The 21491-nt window shown below is 41.0% G+C and overlaps 1 protein-coding gene across 4 annotated transcripts in view; it reads left to right on the top strand.

Annotated features, from left to right (window-relative positions):
* The first annotated feature begins 271 nt into the window (after positions 1–271).
* aatka (apoptosis-associated tyrosine kinase a) overlaps positions 272–21491 on the top strand; it is a 29783-nt gene continuing 8563 nt past the window's right edge. Inside the window, exons 1-5 of one of the 4 annotated variants that reach the window (XM_005940339.3) lie at positions 272–730; positions 928–956; positions 12587–12720; positions 16637–16778; positions 21217–21296. In XM_005940339.3, coding sequence (XP_005940401.1) covers positions 726–730; positions 928–956; positions 12587–12720; positions 16637–16778; positions 21217–21296 — 390 coding nt within the window. In that variant the 5' untranslated portion in view covers positions 272–725. Of the gene's footprint in view, positions 957–12586; positions 12721–16636; positions 16779–20197; positions 20773–21216; positions 21297–21491 lie in introns of those variants that run through there. The other 3 variants (XM_005940338.3, XM_042227911.1, XM_005940340.3) reach the window with 3 other exon arrangements.

Below are 21491 nucleotides of genomic sequence, written 5' to 3'. Positions count from 1 at the left end.
GCAGACAGTAAGGTAATGCAAATGACTTCAAATTAGGCTAAAACGTTTTCATTTAAGGTTGATCATGACCCAGTGCACAAATGGTCGCGCGCTTGCTCTACCAGCATTTTTTTTTAATTTAAGAAACGATTTTGTCAAGTGCGTCAGAGAACCCTTGGTCATTACGGAAGTCAAGCTAATTCCGTGATTAAAATAATTATAAAAATAGGTCTCTTAGAGAAACTATGTGATTGACTTCTTATTGTGAAAGTCTTAAACGGAAGTAGTTCTACAAACCTGGTCACTTGACAGTGGTGCAAGATGTCGCTCAGTCTTTCTTTACCGAAGCTGAATCCCAAATGCGCGTCGCTTACCGTCGCATCTTTTTAAACCCAAATCAACTGTTTTGCCATTAACTGGCATGTTACATGTAGTACAAGGCAGGGCGTTTAGAAGGTTTTTATTTTGAAAGAAACACACATGGGATATTTCCAAATTTTTTGGAACAATCCAGATTTTAGAGTGTATAAAATCGGTGTAAATAACAGAAGGCTTTCACTCAGTGACCGAGTAGATGAACTGATTCTGTCAAAAGATAGCCGAAAGAAAGAAAGCGCGTGGCATGATTCATGATTTTAGTGTTCAAAAAGTCAACACACAGATGTGTTCAAATGGAAACGACTGTCAACATCTGTCTCCAGGTCTGCTCGAGCTGAAGGTGAAGCAGGATTTTCGGGGAGCTCTCTATGAGGTGTGCTGGAATAAAATGCTGCGCATTATTGCTTCCGTTAGAGGTTAGGCTTCTTAAATTACACACGCACCTGAGTCAGGAATTTATTTTTTGACCCTTGTTTTCGGTTAGGCATTTGCTGTCTTCTGAAAAGCGACGAGGAGGATGGTCTTTGCTCTACATGTAATTGTCATGTCTTCGGCTTTTTTCAATCCCAGTTTTGCCTTCAGTTCTCACTTCGACACAGGTAAGGGTCAAACGGAAGGATTTCCTATTTCTAATAAGAATGTTTATCCGTTCACTGGAGAGCTGCTCGTTATTTATGTGCTTTTTATGATTTGCTTGAGTGATCACTGTTGGTAATATGCCATATATCATATGTACATACATTTTCTTTCTTAACCATCAGTAGCATAAATAATATGTGTATGTCGTGAAAAAACACAATGATCCTAAACCCTTACAGTCTATATATAGGTGGGTTTTTTTTCACTGTCAGGCCATATCATAGCTTGGTGAAAAGAGGGTTAAAAGTTATACCTGCACTGAACCTGCATAATCCTACCTTCACATACATCCCTGCAGTTGTTGTGTGCATGCATGTAGTGTATGTCTGTGCTGTGATCAGGGTGTGCGCCTGTAGGCTGACTAATACATTACAGCTATGCATGGTTCTGCTGTTTGAGGTTGCAGTTTTTGGTCCTCATTTGGATGCAGCATTTAATCGTCCCCAGCATGTCAAGTGACGGGATCTTGGCAAAGGTGAGCCCGTGTGCTGCTGCAGTGTTTTGTGACAACTGAGCAGAAAGACAAGCCCTCACACAGGATGGCAGGGCTTGAATTAGAGCAGAATAAATAACTGTGTACAAATGTAAACAGGACTAAGAGAGTCCCTGCACTGGGTGCAGTGTGCTGAGCATACAAATGACAGCACTGAGCACAGTGGCTCTCAAGTTTCAGGCTCTATCTGTCCTCCCCACTCTGGACACTCTCAGTGATCCCTGATCCGTTTCTGTCCAATTATTCCACCCTCTTCTATCTTCCCGTGACTCTCTCCATGTCTTATTTGGTGTCTCTAAGCTCTCTTGTCCTTAAGTCCAAACGTAGCACAAAAAGGGGGCTTCCATTTAAAATGAGGTTATATGTGATTATATGTCTTTCTTTTTGCATTTGCAAAGTTGTAAAATATTACATGAAGAAATTTCTGCCTTCATATACTTGAAAAATAAGTGGTGGGTGCTGATCTGGCCATCCCTGGGAATGTTTAGTGCAATATGATACAAACAAACCAAAAGAGTTCTTTTAATTTGGAAAAATGATAAATAGCTCCCAATTAAATTATGTGTAAAATGCCTGCTAAAGCTCTTGTGGGCCATCTGTAATAGTGTTTCATTTGCATTTTTTCCCTACTGGAGAACACAGGTTTGTAAAACATTCCATCAGGATTATTCAGTGAAAAATATTTTCTTTCATCAGCTTGAAGCGGGAGAGCCTCTCTTACAGCTTTACATATATGAAGATTTCAGCTTATATGAGGTGGAAAGGGTGGGGTATGAGTGGGACTGTGAATGTGGCTTGTATATCACTGGAATTAAGTATGGGGTCTGGACTGTCACTCCTGTCAAAATGATCTATATTTCTCATGAGAGGAGGCCCTCACCACCGATCTGATTCCTTTCTAGTAATTGGACTGAGAATCAATGTTGCCTAGGAGATGGAGGGGGTGTGTTTTAGAAGGAACCAATCATTTCTGCAGCCACTGCTAAGGACAGAAAAATGCTAGAGACCCTTAAAGGGGAGGGACATACTCAGAGAGGAATTAGCTGTAGTCGCTGAATATGCTGTTTGCAGATTAATTAAACACACTCTCATTTTGGATCCACTAATTTGAGGGAATGGGGCAGTGAAATGAAACGACAGCCACACATACAAACTACTGGGAGGATGTAAATGTCAGATTCTCCATCATTCCACCATTTGGGGCTTTTCAAACTGACCATTTTAACAGTGTAATCGACTGTGCATGCACACACAAATTCAGCACACCCTCACTCACACAAACACTTGGTTGATTTGACATCAAAGCTAAAATTCAGGCAGCGTTTGAACTGCAGCACCCCTCGAGCCAACCTCCACAGCTGCATTTTGTCCCTATGCCCCGGGCTGTATAAGAACACGGTGTGCTCTACCTCTGCACACTTTCACGCAAACAGTGACACATGTTCAAAAACACACATCCAGACATGAAAACAACCATGAGGCCAAGTCAACTGTCACATTGGCTGGCATTATATAAGCCATCAGCCAAGACAGACACACCGTAGCAGGTTTGAATTCATCAGCCTTCACATGACTGGATTGTGGTTCGGTTTGAGTGCAGCCAGGGGTAAAGTAGCACCCGGCTGCGCTCAGTAGAGTGTAGCATTCTGCACCAACAACTGCAGCCAACACCTGGCCTACTATTGCTTCAGCACCAAGGAGAGCGCTCCCATCAGGAGCGGTAGCAGATGTACGTGCGCGCTAACGTTTAGACCTGGCTGCATCCTTGATACAGACTAAATCTGCAGCGCATCACTGTCACTGCAAACAGACAATGGATTGATATGGAAGGAAGCACTGATACACCAACAAGCTGACAATGCAGCACTGTGGGAGGCTGTTTTTCAGCACTCACCTCTAATGCCTGGAGGTGGCAGTGGCATCGAGTGTACATGTTATAAATAGTGTCTTGGTGTACACATGTTCCATGCATGTTTCACATCGAGGAAAGCTTTCACGTGACCCCGCATACACATGGACACACTGCTGCAGGCTGTAACCAAGGCGTCGGTGATGCTGAAGGGAAGAGATTTTAAAAATGGTTTCTGTGTTTGCTCTCGAAGCTCCTCCCACTGACTGGGTCAGTATAAGCCAGTCACCGCGGACTATTTGATTATTCATCTCTTCATGTGTAACACCAAGCACTTTGGTTGCATAAGTCTTCCTCTGGGGGAACTAGAATAAGAATGAAGTGGATTTCAGCACTGAAGGGAAACCATCTATGTCTCCTCTGTGTGCTCTCTGTGTGATGATGTGGTGTGCCACAGTTGTTTAAAGCTCTGTGTGTAGTTGTTTAGGGAGGAAATACAGTGTTAAATTTTTCTGTGCACTGTAAATGTCAGATTGCACTGGTGGCAATTTAGCAACATCTCACATAACAAATGAATAGCGCTAGTTCAAAAACAAGGTTGATGTGTAGTCAGTTTTTAGAATTGTGTTATTATAAGATGATGACTAAACAGCTGCTGCTGGAATTTGGGTGTAAAGTGTGCTCATTGTGTGCTAGTGTGTTCACTGCATTTGGGTCAGAATAGGCACATGTTTAATAGAAGCAGACAAACACGGATGTACACGAGAACCAGCTTAACTCACATTAAATTGTTTTGTACGGGAATATTTGCATTTCAGCTTTTACATTTGCACACAGTCAAAAACTATTGGGCATTAACTGCTGTGGTATGCATCACAAGACTCAGGCTGACTCTGTCATATAAAGTGCATATGGTTTGCACATGCATTAAATTTGTGTTTATCAGCCTGAGGCCTAAGTATACAAGTGTGGTGTCATGTGAGTGCAGAGTTGCGCTCTGTCAGGTCTGCATGCAGACAGCGCTGTCACTGATGACAATTTATACAATTCAGTAGCTGTAAAAGTTGTTTGACTCTAATCCTGCCATTTTTTTTACTAGAGTTTAGGAAAAACTGCATTGTATTCTCTGTATTGATAAAGACAAATGTAATTTAAATAGTATTGTTACTTGGTGTAGAGGAATAATCCTCTTAGGTTTTGTTTGACAGCTTTTGCATAGAGGACATGCAATAATTTTCTTTCTGATGCGTCTTCTTTTGTGTGTAAAGCAATAGTGATGTTAGTTTAATGTTTCTAAAAGGCATTGACTCCTGTTTACATCAATTCTTCATTTCAGTACTTATAGCCTAGAGAGCAGTGAAATAGAAATGGTCAGATCATATCCACAATTGAACTAGATGATTACACCTATATATTTATCAATGCTAAGCCAATAGGAAAACATAACCTGGCCACTTTGTTGAGTCCAGAGCTGTTAGAGCTTAAATGAAATATGAGCTGTGTAGAAATTAAGTATCTTTTATATTCTCTTTCTCTGGCTAACAGGAAGAACTATTACAGTTTGTATCACTAAGCACAAAAACAGGCTTGTATACATACATGTCATAGAGGGGTTCGTGTGGTTACTTCATGATACTCTCTGTCCATTTACCTCAATAAAATGTCCGTACTTGAATATATGGCTGAGTGGAAACACATGCATCACACAATCCTCTGTTTCCCACTCTAGTGGACTCGAGAGGATAAACATATTTTCATCTCATTCATTCATGCAGCTCTCTGTTTGCCAGTTAATGATAAACTGTGAACAGCTTTTGTTCTATTTGTGAAGAACATGAGCTTTGATTCTATCGTGCTACATAATAATTACCCCAAATTAGCAGTTTTCCTTCAAAATCTCAGCCATCAGCACACATTATAAAGTGCAGGGTAAAGGCCAGCAGAGGCTGCTAGTCCCCTCTGCAATGGTCTGTACATAAATCATAATAATGGCTCAAATAAATGAATTATTAATGTTAAATGTTGCAGCTAACACTTTTTCATTCAGTGCCCTGGTCTTGTAATTAGTCTGTCTTAAAAGATCTATCCATTATAAGCAGAGGTGATATTCAAACCCTTTTTTACAGTAGTGTGCCCTTGCCTGGGCTGTAGGCGGATGGACATGGCAGGCCTATAATGCAGATCCATAGTGGTCCTCCTGGGCTCTCACTCCCAGTTAATGACAGTTATCATGGCTCTCTGCAGGCCAGCTCATCCCTCTGCTATCTGCAGTCATGCACAGACAGTGCGACTACAGAACAGCAAAGAGGATGTAAGATGGTGGAGGATACCATATCCTGCCATTAATCATGTCATTCTGCTCCCTCTGCTCGCAACCCTTCCTTAGTCTGACATCTGTGCACATGTGTATTTGTTGCTTTCTCCTCTGTATGTTCCTGTGTTCATCCCTGTGTCATTACAGTCTTGCGATCCTCTAACTTTCTGATTTAACTTTTCTTGTTCCTTCAGAGCATTTTTATCTCTCTCAACTTGTCATTTGGTTTTCCCTTGAGAAGTCAGTCTGTGTCAAACTGCTACATCCCACTAGATGAAAAAGCAGGAACTAAGTCCAGCAACTTTTCATCCCCACATAAGAAGTCTCAAGTTGGTCCTCACATTAAATCTTGACATTAACTTGAAGAAAAGCAGCACAGAATGATCATATATTCACAAAGGCAGCTCTCTGTTAATCACCTGAAACTGGAATTTTTCAGCTATTGCAATTAAAATGTTTTGATTGGTGATTTGCCTGTCACTGCTTTCAAATGCAGATGCCTCATGTGCATTTTTCCTTCTCTCCGCTATATGATTTATGTGTGAAAGCGAATGGTATTATTGGATGCCACTTGGTACCGCCCAGGCAGGGCAGATGGAGATGCTTGTTTGGCCCTCCAGCATTGTCCTAAATGTAAATTTGGACTGTTTTCTGCTCTCCTGTCCTGTGTGTGTCTCTTTCACAGATTTTCAGCGTTTCCTCTCCGTAGAATTGAGCGACAGTAGAAGTGCATTAAGGGTGTAAAACTGGAAGAAACTAGTCTACTCTTGCATAAGTGGTGACACTTACTGCCACAGTCTAGGACTTGCTGCATTATTTTCAAAGCATACTAATATCAACTTAGTCGTTCTTACCTTTTAGAAATGTTCCTCTGTAAAATATTTCATTGTCTTCCAAGATCATTTAAATGTTCTCTTTAATATCAAACGAAGTTGCAAATATTATTTCTTAATATACGCTTCTGTATAGAAGGAATGGTTGTAACATGCTGTGCTTAGGGCCTTCCTAACACTCACAAAACGCAGTGCTTGGCCACTGACCACACACAGACTTAACACACTATTTATTTAAATTAAAACATGCCCGATCTATTGAATACTAATTGCAGCTGAAACTGTATCTCACCCCGCTCTTTCTGGAGACAGTTTGATTGCAGTGGTGTGTAGTCTGGCACGCTGCCCACCCTGCAGGCCCCTTGGTAAAATAAATAAATAAATAAAAGTGAGAGCTACCAGAGAGACCAGCGAGAGACTGAAGCAAAGCGCTAAACAGAGGTGCACAGCGATGAGACACGGCATCTCGCAGAGGGCGAAGCCCGCAATATTGTTTGTGTGTTAGTGCTCGTCCTCATGGACCTCATTAGTCCAATGTTATTTTATGGCGCTTAGTGCGCCACCTTTACTGGATTTTCTGCGTGGGTGCAAGTTCTTATGTCTGCATGCGAATATGAACACATGGCTCAGCTCTGGCCTTCATATGAGTGTGGGAGGGAGATCTTAATATTCTCACTCTGTCCTGAATAAAATACCTCGTTTGTCCCCTGTGTGTCCCGTTTCTGTCGATTTGGAACAGATTTTTTTTTTAATGCATGATGAACATGAGCACCGTGTAGTTACCCAGAGTTGCATTTAGGCAGCAGTAGATGTTTTTTAGCTGGTGAAGTGGGCCGTATAAGCTGCACAGCAACACAAGGCTCTACCTTATTGGTTTATTTATGATATACTGTTAAAAGCTCAGTGGTTGTGCTTAACACATCGTATCCTCATCCTTTGTATACATGCATGAACACACACACACACAGCCACATGTACATATGCTGAGCTTAGCTTTTCTCTTTACTTCGTGCTGTGGGCCTTGAGCTTTCTACATGTCTATTTTTCTTGCTCACTCTTTATTACTTGGTATCATTGCCCGCGGTATTTCATGGAGCACGGTCAGACAGTAAGATGGTTCATCTTGCTTTCATTACTATTGGTAGACCTTATTCCTGCACTGACACTTTGAGCAGTCAACTGTTTCTGATATAGCCAGTCTGCTGTTTGTATTTCATGGCCATTATGTAGTTTTAAACCTGCATTGTCAGCTCTATGATCGTGAAGGACTCAGCAGATTTTCTTTAGCCACTGCGATGTGACATGTGCACATCAATCCTAAACCTAGTATTAGATTGTTTGACCATCATCTCACAGCACAAGCCAGAAGAAACACTGAAGGTTTCCCACTATTGGGAAATGCAAAGCAATGCAGATGGCCTCATTCATTCTGTCTTGTTATGCCACTACATTGTTTTTCTCTTTATCCCCCCCTTTATCCTACTGCATCCTTGCCATCATCAGTCTGAATTGTGGGGGTGGCATGGTGGCTCCATCACTCCCCCTCCTGTGTTTCAGGACATTTCTCATCGCTCTTCAGTCCTAAAGACAGCTTTTTAATAAAGTGGGTATGAGCATGGATTTAAGTGCTTTATTTTCATTTCGCTGTGCAGCTGGCGAAGTAATAATAATAATAATAATAATGGATTGGATTTATATAGCGCTTTTCAAGGCACCCAAAGCGCCTTGAAAAAGTGGCGCTTTTGGGTGAAAAGTGTGCTTTTCTAATATTTATGAAGAACCACGAGTTGTCGCTCAGTTCGCGATTCCTCCAAGAGGAAGTGAGACGGCTTTTCAAATGTTGCACTTTCATATTTATATTTATACCTCGGATTTTCTTCTGGGTGACCATATTTGACTTTCTGGTAAAGAAGGAAGGCTTAATAAAGAATGATCCAAATGACTTAATTTTGGCTAAATATTGAAAAGTATCCTAGAATATGACTGTTAGATTCCCAACTGGGAAGAGGGAAGCTAAAAAGGGAGTCTGCAGTCCCCTATTTACTGACCCATTTTGAAACTCCTCTTTGGCAGAGTCCTGGTGGTGAAGGGATATGCAAAGAAGTACAGACACCACTTGCATTTGGGGATTCCCCAAACTCTGTGTGTGTCCTAAAATCTCCACCTTGCCAATCATGCACTTATACATACTTATAAGTTAGCAACTTGCACTCCATTGTTCAGGTAAAGGTGGTTTGACATTGTGAAAAAACTTACCTACCTCTACTGTCAGTATTTGGAATTTTCCTTTAATTGATTCCCAAAGCTTATAGAAAGGGTAGTAGTTTTTTATTTATATTTATTTGTTGTTTTATTTATTTGTTTTTTACTAAAATGTTACAGAAACTTGATCCTACAGTTAGTTGGTCGATTGTTTGCCCTGAACCCAGACCAGAGTTTCAGGCATACAGCAGAATTTCTTGAAAACAAACAAATAAACAAACCACAATATTTATTTGAGGAATTGCTGTGTAAAAACCTCCAGTAGTACATAGCTCACCATCCAGCAAACCTTGGACTTCCTGGATATTTCGTGGTCTCTCTAGTACTGTCTCGCTAGTTTTATGTACATAGACTGTACATAAAAGATGGATGTAGCCTCTAGCTCTGGTTGCAAAAATAAATCTAGTATTGTGAGTTAGTATCTCATGAGTCCAATGGCTTGACCACTAGTTCCAAGTCTTATTTAAAACAACATAATATTCATTTTTTCCAAATTTTAGTAGAGTAATTTTTTAGAGCATAACTGCTCATAAAGTAGGACACACTGTAGAGCCAGGCTGACATGTTGCTACATACTGTACAGAACCATGCAGTGCCTTTCATTTGGCATTCGGATTGCAGAACCCACATTTCCAAACTCAAGGCTTCAAAAGAGGAGCCTGCATAAAAGAGTTTAGGATTTGTATGTCCATGGATATGCTGATCCTAATTCTGATTGCCTTGTGCAGCATCATTAGTGAATACTAGATACTGCATCCCAGTATCTAGTAAGGAGAGAACTGTTGGAATTCAGTATACATGTGAACCTTATTTTTGCAAACAAAAGTCCCAGTTGCAACTGTGAAAGGAAAAGAAATCTCCTGTCTCAAAGCTGTGTATGAAGCTGGCATTTAGCTTCTCTGAAACTGCAAAATTAGTTAGTTAGTAACAGTTGTCAGTGACATCAGCTCTAGTGAACTAAATATATATATTGTGGGACTGGGGACTGTAACCAACTGTTTATTGGTAGCAAGCAGAAACGGGACCAGTTGATCAGCTCCCGGGCTTGTATACGATGACAGGCAACTAATAGTCTTCTTTAGAAGTGACAACATGTGTATGTCTGTTTTATGTTGTGTCCTTCAGTGGGCTTTGAGTCATTGTGCCCTCTGATTCAGCATGTATCATTGCTGTTTCTGGCACCATCTGCACAGCATGGTTCCTCCCCACTCCCTCCTCCTTCCCCACATTCATCCATCAACCCAGCCCTGCCGGCACCTAAATTGTGCAGCAGTAACTTAACGCAAAATGCTAACTCTTATTCTTTTTAATATCACTTGACATTTTCATGTTGCTTTTAGAATATTTTATTGCATTTTTCTTGCATTCTAATGCACCCAACATTTTATTCCTATTTGATATAATGGGTTGTGTTTGTTGTTTTGTAATGAGGAGACAGCAGGAAATTGAGTAATGAATCAGTGCATGTACATATGTTTTAGTATACAGTGTAATCCTTTGGAGTAACTGTTGAGCAGATACAAATTCTGCCATAAATGTGAGAATAACACAGGTGAAATGTTTAATATTGTGTTACAGAGGGAAAGATTGCATGTTTCCTTTACTTTTATGGTTTGCTTCTTGATACTTAAAACATTAGAAGGCTTGAAAAGATGGCATTTTAAGGATCATCCCCTATTTCCCTATCAGCCCCCTCACAGGCTGTGTGTTGTGGTATGTGGTGGATCTAGAAAGGGCGCTGCTTTGTTTAGTTTCATAATCACCTTCTTTTCCACTTCACAAGCTCTCACATAGTGAGACACACAGACACACACACCCTCTCTCAGCGGGCAAGGCATCAGCAAAAAGGAAGGGGCATGAGGTTTACCGCACTGTAAAAGCCAATCAACTAATATGTGTTGGCCATCAGGACGTTACCATGGTGATGTGTTGGCGGGTCAGTGCCCACACATATACACTTATGCACTGCAATTCTCAAAGCAGGCTTCACATAGGAACCCTGCCTGTTTGCATTGTCCACTTCCATGTATATGTAAATGGAGGGTATACAGGACTTTGTGGCCATGACCTCAGGGTTAAACTTTGGTTGGAGTAGTTCTGTTTGGGTTGCAAAAGCTGTCAGAGCTGGAAGAGGATGCTCCCTGCAGCCGAATGGGTCTGGACTGCTGGGTCTTAGTCATGGAGCTGTTAAAAACCCAGGTACAAGAATCACAGACCACAGCAATCCCAGTCAGCACTGGAGTATGCTTTTGTGTGTTAACATCACAGTTGTAAAGTAATAAAGGAAAATGGATGGAATACAGTTAAATACAGTTCTGCTCCTTTTCTTGAACCAGCTGATGAATTCATCATTTACATATAAAGAAAAGCTACAGGGTGACTGTAAATAAACTACTGTAGATAAAACTATAAAGCCATTTAAAGCAATGCATTATCAGTGACTACAACATCTAATCCTTTTACTGAATATATAATATCTCTCTATATATATAATCTAACTATAATCCTTAATTTAGGTTGTGTGCTTATATAATTTATATTTTTATGATAAGTTAAGTTTTTTCAGCCTCAATAGGAAATTCACTATTTGAAAACGTTATTCTGAGTCACATCATAATGATGTCACCACGGTCAGTTTAATAAAACTTTCTAATGCAGAGACATTAGAAAGACAGACTCTGAAAGACATTTATTCATCTATTGCAAGGAATAAAAATCTTATCATTACAGCGTCTGTAAACCTGAAGGTTATCACCAAAATCTGAGAATTGCTCTTTAATACAGAAAATCTCTAGTTAAGAAAATGCAAGCAAGGTGCTCTTTAAGAAATTGGAAATTATAATTATTATGGACAGAGGAAATAACATATATGTACAACACAGTATAATATTGGCATGTTTTGTCCTCTGATCAGTAGTTTGAACTGAAGGTGTATAAAGTTTTGTTGCTGTGTGTCTGTGTAGATGTCATGAAGAAAGATTTTTAAAAAAGAAGAAGAAAGTAAAAAATTATTGAATAAATGTCTTGAGCTATGTGGAAAGAATACTGCTAATTCATGCCTGCATGTTTGCATCTGTTCCAAGCCTTCTTTCACAGACTCTCTGTCTCTCTTCCTCTGTCTCTCCTTCTTCCTTTGTCTCTTCCATCTGTGCTGGCAGCAGGTTTAACGCTGTAAATCAGCTTATGTAGATGCGCCAAACTCTGACATCTGGCCCCTCTGGCCTTTTCTAAGTTACTACAGGCTGAAAGACAAACTGACACATGTGTACTGCATATATGCATACAGGAACAACACAGCAGATTGTGGCCACATACAAACCAAAAGAAAACATTTTGCCGTGGTTTAATGGAAATCAATTACTTACAACTAATTAATTTTTAGTTGTACTTTAGTTCCAAACACTCCTTTGAGAGCAGTTTGGGCGGTATTGAAGAAGTCGCAAAGTGCATTAAAAGTACACAGTCAGCATTTTCATCATCGTTTTTTACACTGAAATAGAATGAGCCATTACTCCTACTCTGCTGCCGCTTTATTCATTTATTTAGCAGTAATTGTTTTGGTGGGCGGTTTAAAACTTTCAGCTTCTATGACTCAGAGTACATCGTAACCACTGTAATTAATCTACGGCAGCCTGCTTTCTACACAGTCTATGGAGATGAATATGAAACTGAAGAAGAAATGCTAATGAGGAGTCATGCTTCTTTCATCAGGCTTGCCCATAAACATTCACAAATCACCTCTATCTGCACTTTGGTTTTAATTTCCTGTATGACTACAGTTTACCATCTGATCTCTGGTTCCATGCTTTTAACACTCGCTTTATCTTCTGATGTTGCAGATGGGGCTCCACTGAGCGAGCTGTCTTGGCCTTCATCTCTGGCAGTGGTAGCTGTCTCCTTTTCTGGCCTCTTCACCTTCATCTTCCTCATGCTGGCTTGCCTCTGCTGCAAGAAGGGAGACATTGGCTTCAAGGTGAGCTCCCTGCTGCCCCCAACTGGACGTAGTGAGAGTAACACAAACTCTATGGAGTCAGTAGATGTCCAGGGAATATGATGATCTGCGAGTTAGCCGAGTAATAAAAAAAAAGAAAGAAAGAAAGTGGGGGGAAAAAAGGAAACTTGCTTTTATATCTGCTGAAGTTTGTTAGATTTTATGCATTTAAAATAACACACTGCTAGTGTCCACACACACAGACACACATGGAATCCATTCTAAAGGAAGGGAAACATGAAGAAAATGCTTAGATAAGCCAAATGACAAAAGAACTAGGCTCAAAATCTGTGGTTGATGGACTAATGAATCCAAATTTGAAATTTTGGTTCACATCACTGTCAGTATATATGAAGAGGGTCAGGAGAAAGGTACAACACTGATTATACAGCCATCAGTAAAACTTGGTGGAGACCCTTCAGCCAGGGGTTTGCGGGATCTTGTCAAAATTGATGCAATTCCGAACACAAAGATTTTGATCCAGCATGCAATGCTGTCTAGAAAGCATTCGATTGACAGCAGCTTTGTTTTTCAGCATGTCAGTTACGTACTACCCATGCAGTAAAAGCATACCTGGGTAGAAAAACAGCCAGTGGAACGCTACCCATCATGGAACACAAGGCAGCCAGTGCCTAAAGGATAGCTTTGAATGTACTTTAAGAAGCCTGTATTCTCTGCATTATTGTAGGGTTTTTGCCTTACAATGTAAAGCCCCTTGAGGCAACTGTTGTGATATGGTGCTATATAATACCACTGAATTGAACTGAATTTTTCCTGAAAAAAAACTGTGATGACGAGTAAAAATGGTCCTAACAATTATTGACTTCCAAGCTTGTTAGAATTTATACAAACTGTGTTTTTGCCTTACATCTATGTTGGCATGTGTGTAAACAAATTATTGTTCCTGTTTCCCTTTTTCCTCAAAAAAAAGGGTTTAATTAATTGAAGTGAATGTCTCTCTCTTTCTGCATCAGTAAAGCACACCTTAAGTGTTTTAGTCTTGCTAATGACTATTGTCTGATTGTATGAAAGTGGAAGACTTACCAATTCCACACTGGCACACATTGTCTGTGTGTTGCCTTTGGCTGCCAGCATGACTCAGTCATGCTGTGTCAAACATCAGCGCTGAACTGAGCAGCTGATGAGGGCTAACAGTGACTGACACAGGCAGGGGGCATATGGAAAGAAGGAGAGAGGGAGGAGTAACTCTCGAGTCGCTGTCGTGCCTGCTTCTTGCCATTACTAGTTTCTTATGAGCATGCTGTTGGAAGAAGTGTTGCAATATGTTTTCATTTTGTCTATGTATATTTGTCTGTAACTGTTTTTAGCTAAAGACACTGTTGTCCAGCCCTGACTGGACAACAGTGTCTTTATTTGTAATTACTTGAGCAAATTCAATTACAGTATTCAAATGGGAGGATGAAACCTGTGTTCGACATTGCTGTTGTTGATTAGATAGCTGTAGAAAGCAGAGGACAGTGCAGGAGTGGGGATTAGAGCCGAGCTGCTTGTTCCTTGTGTATGTACTATATGTGATGAGAATCAATGGGAACTGCCTCTAGTAGGTACATGCTGCAGGGACAACAGTGTCACTAATGAGCACTGCATAGAGAGGTACCTTTAACAACTGCAGAACTTTTCCTATTAGTGGATAAGTGTGTTTATGTGTGTGTTTGTGTGTGTGGCAGTCTGTCTCTCCCATGCCAGATCGCCTCAGCCTCATTATGTGAAAACATAGTTTAATAACCAGCAGGAAAAGCGGAAGCCTCAGTCTGTGTCTACTTTTCACTGGCCCTAATGACACAAAGATGGCTTAAGCTGCTAAAACACCATCATACAATAGTTGATTTGTTTTTCTTGACAAAGCAAAGCTTCGTCTTTCAGCCGGGTTGATAAACCAGTATAGAACTATTGATTCCTGCAGGGATATTGTCTTCCAGCACCATGTCATCAGAGTTCAGGATGGAAATAGGGCTACTAAACAGCCGTCCTAACGAGTCAGTGTCTTGCACAAGGACATGACAGACACTGCATATGAAGACAAGCCAAGTTCTTGTTAAGGGAGATATATTTCGATTTTAGAGCGCAGATGTTTTCAAATATTTATCTCTGTTTCTTAGGTTAACACCAGGTATCACATCCTGATTAAGCGGTCCCCCTGTCTGTCCCTCTCAACAACTCGCTTGTAAGGTGTGCAGTGTTGTGGGACTGCAGAGCTGCACTGTTGCACCGTCCAAAAAGCTTCATTATTCCTCTTCATCGCAGTGTTCTTACTGGTGCATGTAGTGCGAGGCTGGGTATTAAGTGCTTTCTAAACTGAAGGCTCTCAGGGGAGCTGTGCAATGCTCACTCACAGACAGGTGCTCGCTTTCACACTTCACTCTGAGGAGAGTGGCAGATGGTTCTGCTCAATGAGAAAGACACACACATTCCTATGTACATATTAGTGTTTTATAACACATGTTGAATAACACACACACACACACACACAGCCATTCAAATATTCAACCTGCAGCTTAATATCATCCTTTCTAATTTCTTCCAGCTCTCTCTTTACTGTTTCTTTACATCAGTGGTTATTAACCTTTCAGAGCTTGCTGTTAGGCTGAAACTGCTGGAGAAAAAGCTCTGAACAATAAATTAATGGAACACACGTGAGACTCTTGCTTTATTCAGTTATTTTTACATATCCTGATGAAACCAATTTTTCCTATTATATATATTAGATTACAGTTTTTCTACTTTACTGTTTATTTACTGTTGTTTGTTTGGTTGTTTTTTTCACTCAGTATTTTTAGCAATTGTATCAATAATGGTGGTCCTTATTTGTAAATTACCAAACAATAAATTCTACCTACTGGGTGAATGAACACAGTGCATATTTTGAAACTATATGCATGCAGCAGAAGGTGAGGAGAGGCAACTACATGTAAACGGCAGTGCAGGATTTGTCATTTGCAAGTGCTAAGTGTTCCTACTGGCCAGTAAAAGACAAGTAGTCCATAGAGATCTGCCTCTTGGTTTAATATCAGCAGTATTTATGCATACATTTTGGGAGAGAGCATGGACAAGCTACAGCAGCTGAAGTGCAAGGACACTGCAGCAGACCAGAGAGTCCATTTTTAGGATGAAGTATAAGTGGCAGAGTGGAAGATATGGGATATGGTGTATAGCAAATGGAAAGAGAGGATCATCATCTTCCATGAGTTTTGCCTCTTGGAGGAGGGGATTAGCATTTTGTTTGTTTGCTTGTTTTTTATAGCTGATTATATTCGCTTCCTTTTCCTCCTAATGTGCTATAGTGGCTCAGTGTACACTGTGTGAATAGCTTTTTTGTGTGTAGTGTGCAATACAGACTGCGTCGCATAAAACTGTGCAGATGGAAACACCAGGAAAAACTGAGATCATTCAGACACTGTAGTGGCAGATGTAATAGCACAGTTTAAATCTCACAGCTATCAGAACACAGTTGTTTCCCATGAGGCCTGTTAGTGCGAATCCTGATGTAATTTTCAAAGTTAAATCTATTAGAACAAGTCTCTATGAGATAAAATGTACTCAACAACAAAGTTTCTTTCTCTGTGAATAAAAAACAAAACAAAACCTGAAAATAAGAATTATGTTTCTGATGTTCAGCTGTGTAAGAAAGTAAATACACTGGAGGGAGGAAATAAAGACAGGCTTTGTGTATACGGTTTGAATAGTGGCATGCATTTATGTGTTCCCCCACAGCGTCCCACACAATGCACCCTACAATGTACATGACTAATGTATATGGGTAGGTGGAAGTGCCTCAGTGCATTTGAATGTCTTCACAGTTGAACCATTGTCTCCCACTATTTCAGTGGAAGGACGACTGTGAGTGGATGACTAATCCCAGCGTGTTTCTTTGCGCCAGGAGTTTGAAAACACAGAGGGAGAGGAGTACCAGGCAGATCTCTCCGCCCTGGCCTCGCCTTCCTCCCAGAATGGCCCCGAGGTTTACATCCTTCCACTCACCGAGGTCTCCCTGCCTGTCTCCAAACAACCTGGCAGATCCAGTAAGAAACTGCACAACAGCATACACAAATAACATGGTGATGTATTGGAGTATTTGAACTATTAACTTGGGTTTGCTTGGTGTTTTTTTTTCAGTCCTCTTGACCTCCATTACTTCTTTTAAGCCATTCTAACAGATGTAACAAAGGCTACATTTCTCAAGTGGATTGTGGAACATCTCACTGGTTTTATTCGTGTAGAAGATATGAACTGAGCTAATTCTGCCAAGCTCAGTTGGCCTTCTTCATTTTTAGTCTTTTATTTGTTTCTTCTCCCTTACCCTGTGTCTCAGTAAAAGAGCGATATGTAACTACTGTGCAACATATATAGAAATTGACCTGCTGCATAATTTCGCAAATGTAAAAAAAGGATCTGACCTAACCCCATTGCATGAGACTGCTACAGCAGTGTTTTCAACCCTCATCCTGCCAACATATTTAACATACATGGACTGATGTGACGAAAAAACAAAGACGAAAAAACCCAACAAAAAACAAAAACCCTGCAATTTACTCCAAGAGGCAAATATAATAGCAAAATAATGACAATATCACACCTTATTGCTACTCAAAGCATTATTAGTTATATAAACAGTCACTGCCCAGAGCTCATAACCATACGAGAATGTAGGAACTTACACTGACCATTAAACTGATAGATTCACTAATATGCTCAGTGCCTGCAAAGAATTCTTCTATCTGTCAGTCTCCTCCTTCACTCTCCCTTCATTCGTATACAAACACTAAGATACCTTAAACTGCTGCACTTGGGGCAGCCGCTTGTTCTGAAGTGGAGTGGGCATTCCACCCTTTTCCAGCTGAGAACTATGGCCTTAGACTTGGAGCTTCTAATTCTCATCCCAGCCATTTCACACTTGGCTGCAAACAGGCCAAGAACGAAGCCAGCAAAACCACATCATTTGCGAAAAACAGAAACGAGATCCTGAGACTACTGAACCTGACACCCTCCACCCCCCGGCTGCACCCAGAAATTCTGTCCATGAACAGAATCGACCAACACCCACTGAAGCAAGTCTGACTTATTGCTGGAAATGTAAACCGACTCTAACTGCAGTTGAACAGAGACTGGAACTAGCAAAAAATAAACACAAAATCCAGGCAGTTACACTGTAGCACCCAATTAGCCTCATGCTTTGCTCAGGGCATGTTGGCATGTGACAGGGGAAGCAAACAGTTTCTGCTTTCAGCAGCAAAGGTAACACCTTTTAGATTGTCCATCCTAGCATTTGATAGTCACATCAGCAGATGGAGTTTTGCCCAGGGGGGTCATTGCTGCTCAGATTGAGGCTTGCAATGCAACAGTATCAGCCCTCCTTTTCATATGTGGCAGGACCAGGGCATCTATCTGTCTCAGGTAGACATGTAGACGGCGATGTCTCCAATGTTCTGATAAGTTTCCATCTGGCAATGACATCTGAGTTTTTCTTCTTTAAAATCACTGCTAGAGTGCCTCCGCCTCTGTGAAAACTATGTGATACTCCCATTTGAGACTCATGGCAAACATTGACTAAATAAATAGTTCTATTTTTTTTTTTTTAAAACTGCTTAGGTGTAATTGGGGTCTCCTGAGACCCCAGAACATATGTATTTTTAAAAAGCACTAATTAAAGCAAAAAAGGGAAAACAGGGATGTGGAATCATTAGGAACAAATTGCCTAAAAAAGTCATGAAAATATGAGAAAAAGTGAGATATGTCAAAGATTATGCTCTGTGATCTGCATGGAACCCAGGCAATGAGATGAGAATTAAATCCATGTTCCAGCACATGAATGCGGTTTGTTTTTTTCTGTTTTTATCATCTTATTTTAGAACAGTGTTTCATGTTATTTTGGTATTTTTAGTTGATAATTCTATATTTGTGTTATTTCACGACATTCTACCTCAGACGCGGGATGTTCAAGTGCGCTTTCGCCTTGATGTGACGTGTATATATTTGTCGATCTCAGTGCAAGTCAGATCCTGGGTGCTCAAAGTGCCTCACCCTGTATGACTCACTGGCTGTGCGCGCTGCACTGTGCTCAGCTAGAAGGGAGGTGAGTTGCTGCTCAGCGTCCCAGGATGTAAGCGTCAGCAATGATTGGACAAGGCAGCCTCAGGCTCACAGCCAATCACTATTCTCGCCTCTTTCCCCCATAGCTACTGCTGTATGATTGGTCCAGGTGTTGCAGGGTGAGGAATGGGTAAATGGCGAAAGGCGAGATCGTGAAAAGAGTGATATTGACTCCTTCCAGTGATTCAGAGGGAGAACACTCTATGACTCATTCCTCTTTATAAATAGTTGAACCTTTTGTACTATTGGATTTACTTTTTTACATGTATATTTCACACAATTAAGCACTGAAGATACACAGAATGTATATTTCCTTTAAAGTTGATATTTTCGGTTTTTCTGAATAGATGTTTTACATTTGTTGTTACCCATACATAATCATCAGAAGCTCCTTCACGTGTCATAAACTGCCTACCCTCACACTAGCATGCATGGGGTGAATGAATTATCCTCACTACTGGTAAGAAAATACCAGTAGTATATTTTATACACCAGGCATGGATGATATTTTCTATATGAACCCATACATCAGTTTGAACACACAGCACAATGTTTGCCTTTAACAATCTGAGAGTTCTTCTTTTCCACTTGTTGCTCTAATCTTTTGTCTAACAGATCGTGTCAAACTTTCAGACTCCCTATAGAAGCTCAAAGCTGACTCAAAGTCCATGTTTAAAGTGTTAGCATGTATTTTCAGTTGCATCTTTTCAAGAAATGCCAATAGTAGGACAAGAATGCACACTCACGCTCATAAATTCCACATTTGGAATAATATGACTTCTTAATTTCTCTCTCTCTGTCGCTCTGTCGAGCAGCGGTAGTGGAGGCTTGGAGGCTGGGGTGGAGAAGTGTTGTTCTGTTATCACTGTGACACAACCTCTGTCCAGCGATCCAGTGGAGAATGGGCCTTGTGTGCCACTTTTGTGTGTGTGTGTCTGCAAGTGTGTGTTTGGTGCACTGGGTACCAGGAGACACTGTGAATGTGTGTGTGTGTGTGTGTGTGAGTGAGCGAACCAAACAATGGGCCTGTTTTAAACCGGCTGGGCAGTGGGGGAGCATAAGGCCTGGCTAAAACGTCCATGGAACGCACAAGCGGAGGACTGGCATTATGAGGAGAATACAGTGAGGGGTCTGTGACAGAATGAGGAAAGACAGGGGAAGGGTGGTGGCATGCACCAGGACCTAAGAGCAGAGAGATAGGGGTGGTGAATGCGTATGACAGAGGTCTTTTTTTGTGGACAGAGCAGTGTTTGTGTCATGTTTGGCTGAGGAATGCTGCTGTCCTGGGTGATAGGGGGGCATTATGGGGGCCTTATGTCACTACTGGGTGTCTTGAAGCTGCACATAGAGGTGGCGTGTCAAACGGCACACAACCAACATACATGACAGTCACATCAGGCGGGATACATGACCAGAAGCTGGGGCAGAAATCTCATCTCATCTTTTTTTTTTTTGTTCAGTAGATCGGACTTAAAGATTGTCTGCTCTTCTGTGTACTGTAGCTGGAAGCCTATATAGGAAGCAGGGATTTCGGCCTTTGCTCGACAGCTGGAGAGCTTTAGATGAGGACAGTATGTGTTTTTCTATGTGTCCCAGTTGGAGGATGAGCTCGGTGGAGACGGGGAGAGGCAACGCGGTGAGCTTGTTCAGCTGTGCAAGGGCTCGGAGGGTTAAATCCTGCCGAGGCGCTCACACACACACTGTGACCGTGGGCTCCTTCTCACATACACACAATGAGGCTAAGTTGCCTGGGGCTGGGGCCGGGGCCACGGGCTCTTGGTTCTCACACTCTGAACCAGTACTTCATCTCAGCCTGGGACTCGGACTCAGTCGCTGTGACGGTGCTCAGAGTGGCTGGCCGCTCCGCTGCTCCATCATCATCGTCCTTTCAACATCTTCATACTTAAAATATGAAGATCCATGGAGGTATTTGATTTTGTGCATAAGATGGATGATTTGTAGAATTATGGTGTTGCTGCAATTTGTGTCGTGACAAAAAAATTCTTTGTTCTTAAAGGACAATTTAATTTATATGGAAAGTAAAACATTTATTTGGCTTCAGGCAAGCTTCTCTTCAGTAAATGTGACATTTTATTTAAGAAATGTATTCTTTTGCTCAGAGAGGTTTCTGTATTTTTGCCTTATCTGTGTTTTCAGTTTTCTTTTTCTCTGCTGTGGAGCTCAGCTTCTTTTTGTTTCTGCAGAGAGCATTCTTAACTTTCGATTTTTCTCGTTTACCTCGTTCAGTGCGTTGAAAATTGTTCTTGTAATATTCCTTTTCTTTTAGTCACTTCTTTGATGCTAAAGCCGTCATTTTCTTCCTGTCTGAGAGTAATCTTACTGTATGTCTTTCTTATTGCTCTTTTCCAGTCCAACTGCTGAAATCATCAGACCTTGGACGCCACAGTCTGCTCTATCTGAAGGAGATTGGAAATGGCTGGTTTGGCAAGGTAAAACTTTTATTTAATTCTGAAAGCATACACACAGTTTTTAGATAGAGGGATTTTAAACACCTTTGCACTCAATATTACTATTTTAATATTCTAGTTTAAACAGCAGCTTCCTTACTATAATACGTGGTTTTTAAAATGTGTTCTACTCTTATATTGAATGCTCCAGTGAGGCTAATTCGATCGGGGAGTTTA

The sequence above is a fragment of the Haplochromis burtoni genome, unplaced genomic scaffold (assembly GCF_018398535.1).
Source record: "Haplochromis burtoni strain Fernald_Lab_line unplaced genomic scaffold, NCSU_Asbu1 Contig_290, whole genome shotgun sequence".
NCBI classification, from domain to species: domain Eukaryota; kingdom Metazoa; phylum Chordata; class Actinopteri; order Cichliformes; family Cichlidae; genus Haplochromis; species Haplochromis burtoni.
The sequence above is the reverse complement of the archived record's forward strand: the minus strand, read 5'-3'. Positions and strand labels throughout refer to the sequence as shown.